We start from the raw sequence: 17,596 nt of genomic DNA on the forward strand, positions 1-17,596 counted from the left end.
CCATCGGCATCTCCCCTGATAAAAATGCACTTGTCAATACAGCAGCTGCTATCAACCGGCAGAACCATTAGCAGCTGCAATGTCTTTAACTGGAAACCCTAGGTGAGTTTTGGAAAGATGTTCGGAAAATACAGCTGCAAAGCCTCGGCGTGCAGCTGTGTGCAGACACAGACGAGAGCGGCAATTTTTTTCCGTGCCATTCTTCCATGGTTTGAAAAAACATAATGCCAATTTTCTCAGTTTCATTCGCTATAAATCCTTATTTAAGCATATCTGCACTAGTCTTTTTGACTATTTTGATAGTAAACTTGGTATCCAGATCCTATTTTCGGAAAAGACAGTCCAATTTCTTTTAAAGCTATTACTTTCACTTCAACAGGTTATTGTTTTCTGCAAATTTATCCTTACCTTTCTGCATCTCTGCATAGAAGACACAGCTATATTGTGCCCTGGAAGCAAACGCAGTGTGTCCAAAGCTGACCAGCTCTCTCTCCTCAGTGCTGTAGGACTGTAACATTGCGCTCCACGGCACTGCAAAACAGCCTGCCTTAAACCGTCGTGTGCAGGACCAACCCTTGAGCGTCAAGAGAAGAATTTCACTTCTTAAGACTATGGAAAATCCATGCCGGCAGCAAGAAGACGAACCACGGCGTGCGAGACAGCCTTCTTTGGGGACTGCTGCTGCTCAGGCTCAGAGCATCAGAAATAGCTGGCGATCGGGCAGAGATCAATGGGTGAGGTGGTCAAAGGTAAATGATAAACACAACTCGCTACAGCAACAGCGCACATATACTGCCGAAATACATATGCACAGACCAGAGCTAAACCTGCCTTTGCAATTAACGCCAGTCCCCAAACAAAATGAAATGCAGACAACTCCCCTTTCATCCCCAACCGCTTGTGGAAGAGGAAAAAAAAAAGTCTTCATGCACCTATTTATCACAGCAAGCTTGACAGAGAGCTCGCAGCTGCCTTTACCACCACTGCCATCCTCACACCAGGAGCAGGAGGAAGGGCTGGAGGCACATCTCCTCCTGCAGGGACAGCCCAGCAGAGCGCCTGCCTCTGCTGCCGTTGCCCTACACACTCTCCAAGGATTGTATGGGAGCAAAGGAGGGCTGTGAAGTTGCTATAAACAGGTAGAGAAAAATAAACAATCGAGTTGCTCACCATACATTCAAGTGCTTTATCTGGCATCAACCAGGGCACATTTCATGTCTTTTCGGTTGACCAGAGTTTCAGAGCTTCATTGGAGCAGGACCCAAAAGCTTCAGTTTAACTCTACGGTATGAGGTGTGTCCCCTGCACGAAGATTCCTTAACACTTTTCAATTTTAAAATTTAATGACAACTGGGAGAAGAGAACCAAGGCTGGAACCTGGTTAGCGCACATTCAGAGCTTGGGGCCCTGAAACTCACTTTCATCCACGGGTACAAGACAGTGGAAGGGGGGGCGGGGGGAACCACCACCAAACCTTTGTGTTCCCATCAGTGATTTACCCATTTTAATTTTGCTAGCTGTGCATTGCAAAATCAATGCTTACCTAAAGAGCTAGCCTCCTGTTGAGCAATATGGTCTATAACTCTGTTGCAACTGAAGCTGAGCGCAGGATGCTGCGCTCAGGAATACCCCCCCCCCCCCCCCCCCAAGCTCCCTCTGCTTCAGCTGGGATAACTCAGCTCTGCTTTTTCAGGACTGGAGAAGTGCAGAACACACCTGCTGCCGAGCCAGCTGCAACACACACAAACCACTGCACACCACCGTTCAGCTCTGCTTCTAACACCTCGTTTCTCTACCTTTATGGACTAGCTTTGCTGTCCTTAACCACAACTATTCGTAATGCGATAAGCACGCACATCACACCTCTCCCTGGCACCAAGGCCATGTGCCTCCGCAGAGCGCCTCAGGGGAAAGAGGTGGAAAGCCCACGGACATCACTGCTCAAGGAATGGCACTGCAGAGACAGCCGGCTGAACCTCCTTCCTTTGCTGTCTTGAAACTGGAATTCCATCCCAGAGAGTTAAATCGAGTCCTGCCTCTATCCTGTGAGACCACCTCTGATTGAGAAGTTTATTTCATAGAGCTTTTCAGAGATTCAAACAGTAGCAAACAACCAAATGCAAAAGGTTAATATTGAGTGTTGCTAGAGAAAACTCACCTTTTCAAGTTGAGGAAGCAGCGTACTACATTAGCTTAGCTGAGAAAAAAAAAATATTTTTGGAGGGTCTCTTGCAATTAGTTCAAATGTAAACACCTTCAAACAGGAGCTTATTCCAAGATGGGACGAGGAAAGCGGAGATGAATTGCAAGGCTGTGCCCCATAGAGAAGATGATGGGTCAGAGCCTAACGCCCAAACCAACCGTCAGTAGTGACAGAGTGACACCAAAGTGCCTCTGAACAGATAAGTGAAGAACGCTATTTTACAGGGACTGTGTGATCGCTTAAACATTCATAAATCCCCCATAAAAGCTGGAGGCTATTTATCATCAATTTTAAACACAATAACTAAACTAAGCGCACTGCATTAGTCAGGAACATCTATTCGCTCCCCTGACATCTTTTGGGGTCCGCAAGGTTCTTATCTGAGCATTTGCTTTAAAACCTAGAGGATCACAACTGGCCAGGCAGCACTAAAACAGCAGATACAGAAATGTCTAAATATCCATTGTGTCACCCTCTGAGCCCGAAAGCCGCCTTCACAAAGAGTCATAAACTGCTTGGCCGCCAAGATAACGCAGACTCTGCAGACCCCACGGACATTTTGCTGCAGCCTCAGGTGAGAAGTCATTCACTTCTCCCCAGCCCCTGTCTGAACACAAAGTGCCCAGGAGGCTTTTTTTCCCCTTTACATTTAAAAGAAGCGAGCTGAAGTCAGTCCCGGCTGGTTGCATGCCAATTATCTATATGTAAAGGAGCCATTCTGTTTAACTGGTGGTGTCCCTGCACATGCTGCTGTGGACTGCTGTCTCCCCCTCTGGGCAAACGGGGTACAGAGACAAAATGCTTGTTTCTGCACAAGAGAGGCATATATGTATTTGTATATATCTGCATAGAGGCACATATGTATTTGTATATATCTGCATATATGCATGTTCAATGCATACTTTGTATATATATGCATATTTAACAGCAGTAGTAATTCCCATCTGTCATGAAAACCCCATTAGACACTGATACTGGTTCCATTCAGACAGACCCTTGTATTTGCTTGCACAGATACCAAGAAATTGCTGTATTCCACATCCTTTTCCAGATACCTGCCCCGACGAGTTGCTGCAGGGAGCTCCCAACTGCTCATGCCCCTGAGCTCGGCAGCAGAGGAGGCAGCACTGCATTCGCCTGCGCCGTGCTCTACATTTGGAAGGCGATCTTTGCATCCATCGCAGCAAGGTGGTGTTTCCCACACACACACTCCTCCCGTAAATGATGAAAGGTTCATTTATTCAGGCACCAACTACAGTGAGCTCTAGCTTACCTGGGAAAGCTTCCCATTCACCACAGGCGAGGAGAGTTTTCAAGACATGAATGTCTGTTTTATGAACATCTGCACTCCATGAATGCTCAGAGTAAGAAATTTATAAATGTGAGGATTGTACATATGGGCAATACATTATATCTCTAAGGAAAAAAAACATGAGATGCAAAACAGTACAAAAGCCTAAACCAGCACTGGTCCAAGATCATACTGCCTCATCTTCCAAAATTCACGGGAGAATATCCCTAGCTATTCCCTCCTTATCACGCCTCTCCAATATACTCTCTCAGCATACATCACAGTCCGAAAATCATCCTATTCCAGGTGGATATTCCTATTCCATGGATATCTAAAGCACAGACTACATCCCCACCTTGTGCAAGCCCATCCGATGCCATGCTGAGGAACAAAGATCCCCAAGTGAAAAAGAGGTGGTATGGGAAGCCCCATATCCTTAACAGCCATCCAGAACATGAGACCCCAAACCCTTCCTCAGCAAGATAAAAAGTTACCACTGCGCTAATCTGCCTAATGCCCCCAAAATGGCGTACTATCTTACAGCCTTCACCCAAATACTTATCAAGCAGGATACTGGAAAAGCTGGATTTTGGGAGGGAAGGCGGTAAGATGGTGAAAGTGAGACCCCTCCCCAGCATGGATGCCACAAGACAGCAGTTCCTCTGAGCTCCCTCGGCTTTTTAGGGAAAGATTACAAAGCTTTAGAAACCAGCAGCTGCCTCAGGGTGAGATGCAAAATGATCGGCTTGACTCTGTGCCATGCTTCAGCTGACAGAGAAAACATCATTTTCAGCAGTGGCAGCAAGTCTGCAGGTGAGTGCAGGTTAAAGAATTGCTATTTGGAAAAAAAATTCCCAAACATGTAAGGGTTAGCAGCAGAGATAACAGCATTTTACCCAGCAGGTTTCATCCAGTATGAAATCTGAGGGAAATATTCCACAAGCACGTTATCCACTGTCTGAAACTAGCATTGAAATTTAGTCCTCTACCAGCAGGCTCTGTTTATTCCTTTCCCTCCTGTCAAAAGATAAGGCCCAGGTAAAAAGTCCTATGCAAAAGTCAGTGCAATTAATCCGCTAAATGATGATTCAGCAGCCATCACGTAGGAGTGAAAACAGTTAATTTCACAGCTTCAGGAGACAGCAACAAATGTCACACCTTCCTGATGCAAGCAGACATCAGCTACCCCCTCCCTTGTAGGTCTGAAAAGGCTTATGGATTTAAACCCACATTTCCTTTGAAGATAAACTATTGCAGCACTGTAATATAATAGTATAATAAACTGACAAAGTCTGCAAGATAATTTGTAGTGCCTTTAATCAAGACAGTTTCGAGTGGTTTCCCTTTATTTTTGTCTCAGTGTCATGGACCAATTAGAAGTTACAAAGATGTCAAGTGCATCCCCATAACAACAAGCATCTTTGAGACTCACCACCACTAATATCTATGTTTCCACAGTGCAACTCACAAACACGTACACAAAAGGCACATATGCAAGTTCAAATAATGCCATTACCTTTCAATTATGCATACATGAAAGCTTCTCCCGCCCATGGCATCTCTTAGCTGCCGCCCATGGACAGGGGCTTGCTTTCTCCTGAGGCTGTCCAGAACAGGGCAAAAGACCGAAACACAGAGCTGGAGACCCGACTGCTGGAAAAATTAATGTTCTCCTTAAAGTCTGAGTAGGCAGAACCTGACAGTCCTTACATACCATGCACCAGAGACACCGGCTTTAAAAAAATTGTCCCACTTGGATCAGCAGTTTGAGTTATTATCTCCCTCCAACAGCAACCCACCATACACTCCCTCCCTCGACTTTTTTTTTTTTCTTAGTCCAGCTACAAATGTCCCTTAAAGATCAAGCAGGTAACAAACATATGTTATTATAGGAGATCATTCAACACCACTTTAAAGAAGTAAAATTCTATGAATTTCCTTGAATTTTTAATAAATACTTTTAACTTTTTTTATGCAAGTTTCAGTCTCCTTTTGTTTTGCAAAAGTTCAGATCTTATATGATAGAAAGAGCTATGGGGATAGGACAAATAAGAATGACAGAAAACCAGCTGGTTATCTCAGATCAAATGCATCCCCTCAAATTGCACCCTCTTCCCCGTTTTCACTGGAGGTTGTACGTTCACGTGTGCAAAACACAGGACGGTCTTGTCTGGTTTGGGAGGGGAAAAATTCACTCTGGACGACTGTAGCATTTTGCCATTTCACCCTACACAAACTAATAGCAGGCGGTACTTTGAATCCTTCACCCTACCAGAAAGGCAATGCCAAAAAAAACCAGCAAATATTAAGACACTACTGAATTCGCACTTCCAGTCGGAAAGAGCAAGATTTGAGGATGCTGTGATAAGAGAGAGGGGTTTTCTCTCCGCTTTCACCAACACTCATGCTCCCTGGCCAGACGACCTGCCACGGCTGGGCAACTCCAAGCCCTGGGAAGTTCTGCAACACAAGGTGGTGCTGGGACTCTCTTTTCCAGATAGGGACCCTTGCCAGACTTACTCCCTTGGGGATAAGGATTACACCAGCCAGACACCGGGAAAGCGGTGTTGGTGTTTTACAGCATGGGCAGATACAGACCTGATGGACAGAGCTGATGTGGGGGCTGCACTGTCACTTCACGAACTGCACGACTATGGGCCTAATTGTTGCTTTGAAGAGAGGGAAGAGAGGCTCTGAGAAGCTCCGGCAGCTGAACATCCAAGTAATATTTGACAAATCAACAGCTTTATGTTCGGCCTCCTTATAAAAAGAGATTTTTTCACTTGGCAATAATTAAAGCTTTAAAAAAAAAGGGTGAATTACAGCAACTATGCTGAATAAAAACGTGAAATGACAAATGGCAGAGAAATACAGGTGCTACACTCAAAATGTTGCTGATCTGAAACTGCTAACTGCTTTTCATTTGTATTTTACATTTGCAAGACATGTTTTCTCTAACTCCTGTTTGTAGAATATCCATTACTTGTCTATTAATGAAGCCATTCAGTAAAGACCTGTATAGGCTCATACCTTATGTTACATACCAAGTCAAATTCAGCATTGCTCTACCAGCGTGCTTCTCTACCAAGCCTGCTTCCTACTGCCTGTGCATTCATGACAACATAAATACCTAAAACTCTATCCTCCAACGTGGATTTTTTTAATCCCTGCTGCCATCCCAATATAAAAATCAAGCAGCAGGAGAGAAAGCCGGACTAAGAATACTAAGGGCAAGGACACAACTTGAGCAGAGATGTTCCATGTTTCCCTCACAGTGGACAGAAATATCCCCATTTGTGTAAATACAGCCTTAGTCAACAGGGCGACAAATCCGTACAGAGATAAATGTCGCACACTGACGTCAGTGCCAGAGCAACCTAATCAAAGTACAGACTTCAACTATTTTTAAACCCTAGTTAAAAGTATTTTTCTTTAAAAAAAAAAAAAACAACAACAAAACCAGTTATCATTAAAACTCATCTCTTAAAAAAAAAAATCCCTTTGAAATATTCTGTATAGCAGTAAAACAGAGCTGAAGTATTTCTCTCTCTCTGGTACTGCGGACACAAAAGCGAAGCTGTACCCAACCCCGAAACTGGCTGTTCCATCCAATGCGTCACTGCACTAGAAAGCAGAAGATAAGGATTTGGGAAACCATATACACATCAGATTGGCACCAGCATTTGTATTGGAAATTTACCCAGACAGGTTAAAAATAACCCCGCGAATGTTTGCAGCCATGCTGAAGGTCGCTTTCAGCAGAGCTGCTGTTTTTATAGTAAGAGCTCCTGGCGACATGTGACTCGCTATTGCTAGTATTTTTGTCCCCAGAAAACACGCCGCACAATCAGGTTCCCTGGGATGAGAATTAAGGTCACAGAAGCTGGTGACAACCATTGTGACAGCGCCACAGCAGAGGAGTCAAGCCCAACACCTATTGATTGACTTGTTTTCCTTCTTACAACTAATCCTCCACTGACTTACATTGAAAAAAGTCATTTCTCTCTACCAGCACTCTCTGGCCAACATTCCCCGTACGCATTTCTCTGGTTTTAAGCCCCATTACCAGAGGTCCCAGTTTCAATAACATGAGAGTCAGCACGGCGCGAGAAGTGTTTACATGGACCAAGCCGCAGAGCTTCTCAATCTCCTGGCCTTGCAGAGCACCAGCGTGGGGAGAATATCATTACCTTCAGAAAGGTGCCTTTGTAAGCAACCTGGCCAAACGTCCACGGTACCTAACCCGGGGAGATGTTCTCTGTGGTGACCCTGGGTACTCAGGCTGGGCTCCACTGTCTCCATTTAGAAAGGAAGCGATTCTGACTGGGAATGCCTGACACTGCCATCAGCTCTGGCTTCAGTGCCATCTCAAGGACTTCACAGGTGCAAGAGGCACTGCTACTTCCCTGCAGTTGTAAAGATTTCTATAAACTGTTCGGGGTGGGCGGGGGTGGAGGGGGGAAGTATCTTCAATAGCTGTATCTCCAATTTAGGGGAATAGACTGAATCATGAAGCTTCATCCTTACTGGAGACAACAGCAGGAGACAACTGGCCAAAGAACAGGAGAGAAAAGGCAGGCCATACGAAGTTACAATACAATCCACACTGTAAATTAGTATTTCAAGGTTGAATCTAAATATTCAGATCAGAATCAAGTTACAAGAGGAGACAATGAAATAACTTTTTCAGAGGATTTTTTTTTTCCTTTTTTTTTTGAAGAGCATACAAGGAACACGCACACCATTTTTTTGCATTTCCATCCAGCCTCCTTTCCTTAATGTTTGCCCCCTTCCATAGAAGCCATACTCAGTACAGACTCAACACAGGATAAAAAAACATAAGTATTTCCACAGGATACTTAGAACCAAAGTGAAACTACAGTAAGTCCTGAAGTCCCCTCTGTCCTCTCCAGCAGTTCAGATACAGCATTCGTTATCCAGGCTCATCATTCAGTCATTACTTTGCGCTAGTAAAGCCGAACAGTAACCACATATAATGAACCCAAGTCCTCTTTCCAGGCTGTCCTTGAAAGGAGCGGTGGTACGGATTGGATGCCATTTGTAATGGCTGGCAGCAAGTGTTCACATTGATCTCCGATCCTCCTTCTTTGCTGGGTTTTCAAGGAAGAAACTTGCTTTTTAAAAGGAGCAAGAATCTTTAATTCATTGCCAGCACTTCCTTCGGCTCAAACATAAAACTGATTTAAGAGTTACTTGAAGTTATCTGTACTTAATAGATAAACGAAGATACCAGCTTCATGAAAGATTTCTGACTTATTCTTCCTCACAGAGACGCAGAAAGTAAAGGCCTGTTTAGCATCTAAGGTACGCTACACAGCAGCCACTCAGTAAAAAGCCGTCGGTGCAGAACAGGAAGATTTTTATTCAGCAGAACATGAAAGTCTCATCTATAACAAACCCGCAGCTGTCAGTGAAACAGCACACCGAGGGGAGCCCTAAGCCAGCGGTGCCAAAGCTGGACTGCGGGATGCAGCCGGGGTGCCCGACACAGCTCCCAGCACCCTCCCGCTCCCACTGAGAAACGGCATCGCCAGCCCCTGTGGCCGCCTCCACCAAGATACTGCTGGTGCCTGAGCTGAACCACACAGGGCAACACAGAAGGTAGAAAATAAATCTTTGGCAACAAAAAACCAAGGAGGTTAAAAAACAAGAGGGAAGGAAAGAGGAAAATTAAAGGCAGCTATCACTCAGTGAGATCATAGACGTGCCTTGACTTGTGAAGATGCATATGAAGATGAAAATAGATGTTTATTGATTTCTCTTTCAACCAAGGGGTTGCCTTATTTAATGGAAGACAGCAGAGATAAACCTCTTGGATAAAATACCAGTGGAAGAATCCATTTCCCCAATGGAAAGGATCAATGATTTATCCATTTTCCCTTTTATCCTCCTAGTCACACAGCAAACTTGAGAAAACGAACTAACTGCAGCTCCCGTCTGCTCTCCTCCCAGGTATTTCTTCAGCTAAAGAATCCACAGCAGAGTCTACACCAAACCTGTTTTGATAGGATTTTCTTACATAACTTAATCAAGCACGATAAGCAAAACAGCTTCACTCAGAACACTACATTTAGTGCAAAGTCTGCAGCTTGACCGTATAACCCATAGAGCCGGACATGCAAAGGTGGTCTCCCGGGACTAAGCAGTTTCGTCCAGCTCATTTTAAATTGGCAACACACTAGCTCCCAGATCTGGAGTAGCACACAGACCTTAATTACGTGAAAGAACACAAGTACAGAATAACAAAGTCTTTAAGCAAGAACCATGCTGAGAGCTCTGAAGTCCCCTGCAGTACTTTCCCACCCCCACCAAATAAAACTCTGTATTCGGGGGGGGGGAAGGAATACAAAGTACATTTACTGTAATACTCACAGATGAAAAATTGTAATTGCTCTGCCTTGACATCTGGTTTCTATTTTGCTTCCATTATATCAGATTACATAACAAACAGATGATGCACCAGAGCTACAGAGTTCTTCTGCAAGTCTTATGCGGATTTGTTGTTTACATTCTTGTTCATAAAAATTTAAGCTATGCCACACACATGGGCGTGTTTGAGGCAGACAAAGGCGAAGACAAACGAGCAGTTTTCAAAGGAAAAAGCAAGACTGATTTGGGGGGGTTCTTTAAATCTGTATAGAAAATATTCCATTTCACAGTCCAGTTCAGAAATTGAATCTGCACATAACAGCACTTGCAGCTGTGCGAAGTTTACAGGAACAAGCCACAGGGAACACACAAGTTTACAACCGGGTGAAACAGTTAGGTAAGCAAGTGCCAAATTTAATGATGCAAACACAAATTCCACTCTGCCTTGTCACGGTACGGTTATCTAATGAAATGCAACTCTACATTGCTCGTGTCCCCACTCCATCTTCTAATTTGGGTCTGTTAAATGATTTTTATTTATTTTTTACAGCCAATGGTACTTTTAAGTGACTTCTGCTGTCATGGTGACTCAGTCTTAAGAGCATATGGCAAATGTGTCATTTTCAAAATCAGACACTTATTTTGCTGACCTTGTCCCTAGACACACGTTATAAACTTTCTTCTGAGTCAACAGCACGTCCTTCCTCTGCAGCAATTCAGGAAGTCGTGCAGTTATTATAAAGCTGATTCAGCTGAATACAGGTGTATCTTCACACACTGGTGAGGTTTCAGTCTCGTCTTCACTACGCAAAAGCAGCAGCATACCTTATCAGCACAGATTACCGATTTATTTCCAGAACATGCCTCCACGTGCTTCCTCCCTCAACGCTGCAAGACGCAACGAACAGCTGCATCTGAGTATGCTGCATTTCAGAAACAGGATATAATAATGCAGTCGTGGAGTGATGGTAACATACAATGCCATCTCTGAAGCTTCTAAATGATGTGCTTAAACCTGCAATTTTATCCCCCAACCCCACAGTTATCAGTTCAAATGAAACCCCCCTGCCCAAAACACAACACAGGAACGAACAACCCAAGAGCTGCAAAATTACACAGCTTGTGATGGTCCTCTGCTTCAGGATGCTCCAGTTCCATCTGGAACAACTCTGAATCATTTACAAATCCCATATTCACAGAAAATCACATCCACAAAATATTTTCCATGGTTAGAACGTGCAGCAAGTGACCCCAAACTGCAAGTTACCCCTAGGCTTCCCACTGCAAATTTAAGTTGTCAGCATGGCCTTCTTCACCTGCACTTTTGCATACGTCCATGTCCTGCAAAGCACAGGTAGAGCATTCAGGCCAGCAAAAACATCCAGGTTCTCAGGCACCATAATGGCAAGAACTATATACTCATCTAATGTAATATGTTACATTACTGATCACCTTGGGTTCTCTGTTTTCTTTCTTAGCAGTCCTAAACATCTCCTACTGCTCGCTGTCAGGCAGGACACTGGACTAGATATGCCTTCAGTCTGCTCAAGTACAACACTCTCCATAATGGAATTATAGCTTCCATAAAGACCAATTCCAATAGGTACTTTCCTGTTTTGGCCCACGGCAACCTCATCACCACAAGTTGTTTTTAAAAAAAGCAACCAGGGGACCCGCTTTGCACAAGAAGAATAAAAGAGGCAGAGTAACTCTCACAACAATTCAAGGGTTTAAATTTTGACCCTTAAGGGGATCCACAGGTCTCACATGGAGAAAAGGAGGCCTAACCCACAGCACGGGTGGCATAAATCCAGACTCCTATCATGAAGCATTTAACTGTGTATCATGCACAAGCACTTACAAGAACTAATTATCATTTTTCTTTGCATAAGCCCACTCACAGGAAATTCTGCAGGATGCGTATCCCTTTGATACCTAAAATTTCAGTGAATCACGTTGCAAGCAACTCCTCGTCCATACACCCTACTAAAAGGGGCTCATGCAAATGCAGCAAACTGACTCCCTTCACGTGCTTATCTACTGCCAGGCTTGCAGGCATCTAACTTTTAATCATTAGAACAGACAAAAACTTTCTAAAAAGAAAAGATTTTCTCTACCCTGTCTCTACCAAAATATCTTAGTATCTACAGGCCCTAAGAGCCTACAGGTAGCCCGGATATCTGAACCGAACCAACAAGAGCAGGTACAAGATGGCCATGCTTTGTTTGGGAAACACCTGCCAAAACTCCCTGCAGATGGGACCTCTCCAAGTAGGAGGTTAGTAACATTTCTGTTGGAGCCAAATATCAAAATAATGAAAGCACTGATGGATATCACCTTAATGCTTTCCGATTTCCATAGGCCAGTTATTGGCTTTTCTCCCCACCTTCTTACATAAATCTCCACACATTTACATTATGTGGTATATAGACGACCTCGGAAATGTTGAAGGCATTAGTCATGGGCAGACCAGTGGAAAAATACTCCAAAATACCATAGTTTTCAAGACGCTTATCCCTCAGGTACTACAAGCATCTGCTGCCAGCTCTGGCAAACACAAAAGCAAAAAGAATACTTCACCAGTAAAAGAGAATCACTTCTGGCCATGTCTTAACAAGTTTATCATTAAGCACGAAGCGAGCAATTAATAGTATTAATCTCAGAACATACAGACAGTACTAGGTGTATTCAACTTCTCACCATGAGGTGCTTTTTCCCTCTGAATGTTTCCACACTGGACTAGGTTCTTAGCAAGCCCAGGAAGAAGTACTCAAAGCAGCAGCTTGGGGAAGACAGAAAGGAAAAGGAAAAAAAAAAAAAACCAGAAGAAAATAAAGCAATGCCACCTCCCATTACAAAACAGCAAACACTGAGATATTTAAGGTCTCCTAAGGAGGTTCCATGAAAACAGCAAGGAGCAAAGGCAGGGCTGCTGTAGCCAACAGCCCCAGTGCTGTTCAGAGGAGACCACAAGGGATGGCAGCTCCTTACCCCAGCACGTAGCCTATCCCCATCCCGAGCTACCCCAGCTTTGCTCTTGTTCTTTAAGCACCAAAATTAATGTATTTATTCTTCCGTTTCAACTTCAAAAGTTCTTTACATGGCCATCTATTAAAACATATCAGGGTCACATCACACACCTAAAACAATTTAACTGCAAGAGCTTTCTTACAAATCTCAGAAATCCTAGTGGTTGGGTGTATTACTCAAAGGTAGCCTGTTTTTTTTGGTAGTTTGGCAAGACAAAATTTGTAATTGGGGTAAAAACCTGTTATTGGACTAGGAAAAAAATTAACGAGTTCCCAATACCTTGTGTCAGCAAGGAAAGCTGCATTTACGCTATTTCGACTGCAAAACCCGCAATGGATCCAGCTTTCTGTGAAAAATTCATGCTAAAGACAGAAACACCCAACACACTCCCAGGGGAAGCTGTCACATTGGAAAGAGGGCAACCACCCGCTAGCCAAAAGGAGAAACACCTTCACATTTCGGTGTGGATAAATTAACATCTAATTTGACTCACTTCAGTTATCCTCCAGCTGAACTGAACTCCTGCTTGCAGCAGCTTAACTCGCTCCTAGTAAGACATGGTGCCTACCTCATCTCCTAGCCCACGCTGATGAGATGTTTATAGCTGGTCAAGAAGTTCAAAGCACTGGACTGTTCTTTGAATACCTCCCTCCTGCTGATGGGGATGGGGCAGGACAGGGAGCAAAAGGGTCCTCTCAAAAAAAAAAATCAGCACACGACTCCAGTCATAACAAGTCCTTGAGCACGCCAAGAGCAGAACAGTAAACTCCATGGGGAGGATGAGGGATGCAGAGAGAGTCTTTATTTTATGCTTCCTGGCATTTTTATTTAGAGCAGCAAGCGATGCTGTGAGAAAATGGGCTACACGGCTCTGACTCTCTCGGAGGCCTGGACGAAAACACTGCTTCTTCAGCACCAAAATTTTAAGTGTTATTCATTCCTGCTTGTCATCTGTAAGCAAATTACTCCTCCATTCATTACACACTGGCAGAATGCAAAGGCGTAGTGCAGAAGCCTTCACTTTTACTATTATAAATGATGTTATTTTTTGCCTTTAAGCCTCCGGTATCACAAATAACATATCCTTCACATGCATCACCCCCAGCTCCCTCCACTCAGCTATTGTGTCTTCCCAAGCTGTAGGTGTTTTCCTCCCGTAGCTTCACCGCCTGAGAGCAATCAGGAGCGAGTTGTGACATCTGGCTGCTCTGCTACGGCGCGGCAGCATTGCAAAGAGTTGCGTGTGTAAGGCTGTGTACAACTGCTTATTTATAGGACAGTCCAATTAATAAAGAGCTGCACAGGGCCAGCACACCACGGCTGATGACACAGCTGTCACAACGACCGCCCAATTTACGCTCAACCCCCTGAGCTTTCAACATTAACTTCACCTTTCAACACAGAACAAACTGCCACGGCCGTTCAGCATCAGACAATGCCAGGCATCCGAAACCTCGGCACACGTTGTGTTTTCTGCCCTCTCATCTGTTTCCACCAGCAATAAGTTTTCACTTCTGCTCAAATGTCAGACAAAACATCTTTAAGCTGCCAGCACGCTCCTCTGCTGGCGCAGCCAAGGGCATTCTGCAAAGGTCAGTGGTTTGAAGAATCTGCGCAACGTTTTAGAAAGCCCTGTGAGCATGTGATGCTTGGGATGAGAGACTGATCCGTAATTAGATTTGTTATCCTAGAAAGAGGTCCACAGCAGCATTTTAACAAGTCCAATACCAGGGGTCAGGGGAAACCCACACACTTGAGTTTATTTCCTTGGCATCTAAAAAAGGACTGGAGCTGAAACTACAGTCTGGAGACCAGCATGGGTGCATGCAGCCCCGTGTTCGCTAGCAGGGGCAGGGCCGCCTGCCTCAGTCACGTCGAAGAGCACCACAGCTCAAATAGCTCTGGCTGCATCTAACACATGAATCAGGTTATGTGGAAGCTCCGAGTCACAAGTTTTCTAATTAAAGGAATCAGCGAGCAATCAGTGGAAGTGTCCAGCAGGCTCCATTAGTTTCAGTTTGGGAGGAGAAGGGAGGAGAAACACCCTGGTTTGAGTTTTCCTCCCCACATCATCACTCTGCACAAAGGCATCCTCTGCACAGTTTAGTCAGGAAAGTTACCAACTTGGAAGTGGCAGAGGGGTAAATAAAGGGGATCCAAGCTGATAAATCACTTAAAATTTGCCAATACAAAGAATATATTAACAAACCAGGATGTTAGTAACAACTTGCGAATGTGACAAAAACAGTCAGGCTCATACACATGACGAAAATGTAGCCTTGCGGGAAAACAGATGAAAAAAAAAAAAATAAGTTAAGAGTGAATACCGAGCATTCCGCCTCCTTCAAAATAAAAGCCTGTTACAATCTCGCTGACAACAGCTTCTAAACACTACTTACTACTTCTTAGTGCAAAATAATTCCAATTTAAGATATTGGGGAGGGGGAAGCCACTACAGTTCAAAAGAAATAGTCCCACACTTGTTTCTCGCAAGAAAAGAAAAGGAGTTTCTAAGCGCAATCAAAGTTATCTTTCAACACAACCATGTCTCATACTTTTGCTTGCTAAAGCCACAAGTGCATGTGTGTCTAAACCAAGTACATGCGTAATTATTTCAGTATAAAAACCAAGCTCCTTCTGCAGAGCTCTGTAGGCTTCAGGAGCTGAAAAAGCAAAACGCAGCAGGGCAAGCACCCTCCTTTAGGCCAGCCCTGCTCCCCCCTCACCTTCCCCAGGAGGGAGGGCTCAGCACACAGCAGAGTCAGGCTCCCACAGCTAAAAAAAAAAAAAAAAATAAAAATCCGACTCTTCTGACTGGCGGTTTCTGAACGACCATTCTCCAGCCAGCCTCTCATGAAGAAAGCAGCCTCAACAGTAAAATACAAACCAAAATAAGCATGAAAGAAGGAATTCTAGTGCCCATATGAAGCTATTTTAAACTTCCTTCCAGAAGGAAGGAAACCGATATGGTTTTAGGCTACAAGGCCCCCTTGCTCCTGCTAAAAGTCCCAGTCAGCGCATGGGTTGCTGTGGTCTGCCCTCCTTACAGCTCGGCATTGATGAAGGGCTGCTGAGGGTCTGACAGATATTGTAACCTTAACAGGACAACAGCAAGGCAAATAAGGACTGGCTTTCAATGAAAGCATCTACTCAGCAGCAGTGTCACCTACCCTTACCCTGAGACCAAGGCACGGAGAGCAAATGCATTACCAACTCATTGGCCAGGCAAAGGCTGCACTGCCTGTGTCCAGTTTTAACTCGCTTGTCCAGCCTAAGTCTTACCAAGGCTGGCGTTTCTCTAGATGGTGTCTAGGTGGCCAACCCCAAAAATTTACAAAAACGTTACTAGATTCATCCTGCCACACTATGCATGCTGTGATGGGGCACTACCAGCATGCTGGATGCTCCAGGAACAAGCACCAGTGAAGTTGATACTGCAGCAGCCATTAGACGGGGCAGCAACTTCTCAGAGGCCCCTCTTGGGACTTCAGGCACAAAGAAAGTCAGACATGAATGTGTAATGGCCAGTGCTGGGCACCTTCCACTGCTCAAACAGCAGCCCAGAAAGCTCCCAGAACCAGCCCTCACCTCCATGGAGGTAAACAACCATGCCATGTCCCAGCCTGATTAACGTATTTAATCTCCATCTCTTCAGCGATCAATTCCCAGGGAAAGGCAAAGCACACCTTGATTTAACACACAGCTTTACTCAGCAATTAGAAACACAACCCATCTTTAGCACATCATTTATCATGTATACCACAGCAGGCTGATACCCCATTTATTTAAAGGTATGTCAGACAACTGAAACAGGGAGAGAGAGAGAGAGTGTCTGTGTGTGTTGACAAGCAAGCTACAACACCCCGATCCAACATCAGGCCACAGAAAAGCAGAGCCCGAGCCTAACACACCCCTAAGGAATAAACTTTCTCCACCAACAGTAGAAGGCTGGACAGACAAGTGACAACACAGCAGTGTCACAAATGCTAGCGAACAGGATCTGATCTGCACCTTCTGCGGAGCTGGTATCTGAACCAAAAGATGGCCCCATAGCCAACTTCAACAAAAAGTCCTTCACAAATTCACGGTTTAGTAACCAAGGCAGATTTAGGATAGACATATACACACACGTATATACGCACACATAATTGCACGTAACCCCACACCCCTGAATCAACTCAAAACAGCCTTGTTGCTGTCTAACAGCATCATATACTCCTAAGCAGTCACTTTCTGCCAAGATCCTCCAATTCAGACTAGGCACAGATTCCCACTATAGGTACAGCACAAAAGCATAAATGCCACCATCTGACTTTACAATTAAAATAACAAAAAGTCCATGCGGTCTGCACACTGACATGGGTATGGGCAAGCAGCTGCCGAAAAGCCACACTGATACAACCACCGCTGCCTTTTCCTGCAACTTTCAACATCTTGTGGCTTCTCTGGCACCACCAGGCACATCTCAGATGTAGCAATAAACAAACTACAAGGGGAAATATTTTTAAAGAAATATTTTAATTCTCAAGCCTCAAGCTCTAATGGGAAAAGGGGAGGGGGGGATTATTCACTGCACATATTATCCATTAAACTTGACCAAGACATGTAAATCTCTTTATGAATATTAGTTTACAACTAAAGATAAGAGGAGACATTAATGCTGCAGCTCCAACACTTGGCAC

General features: G+C 44.4%; 1 protein-coding gene across 23 annotated transcripts in view; it reads right to left on the bottom strand.

Moving 5' to 3' along the window:
• HDAC4 (histone deacetylase 4) overlaps nt 1-17,596 on the bottom strand; it is a 415,745-nt gene that overhangs the window by 356,557 nt on the left and 41,592 nt on the right. For 3 of the 23 annotated variants that reach the window (XM_054209783.1, XM_054209781.1, XM_054209775.1), the window contains exon 1: nt 409-10,925. The exons of 11 other annotated variants lie outside the window; for them this stretch is intronic. In XM_054209783.1, coding sequence (XP_054065758.1) covers nt 409-517 — 109 coding nt within the window. In that variant the 5' untranslated portion in view covers nt 518-10,925. Of the gene's footprint in view, nt 1-408; nt 15,724-17,596 lie in introns of those variants that run through there. 9 more of the 23 variants (XR_008467801.1, XM_054209772.1, XM_054209780.1 and 6 more) reach the window with 7 other exon arrangements.

Source organism: Rissa tridactyla, chromosome 7 (genome assembly GCF_028500815.1).
Source record: "Rissa tridactyla isolate bRisTri1 chromosome 7, bRisTri1.patW.cur.20221130, whole genome shotgun sequence".
Lineage (NCBI taxonomy): Eukaryota > Metazoa > Chordata > Aves > Charadriiformes > Laridae > Rissa > Rissa tridactyla.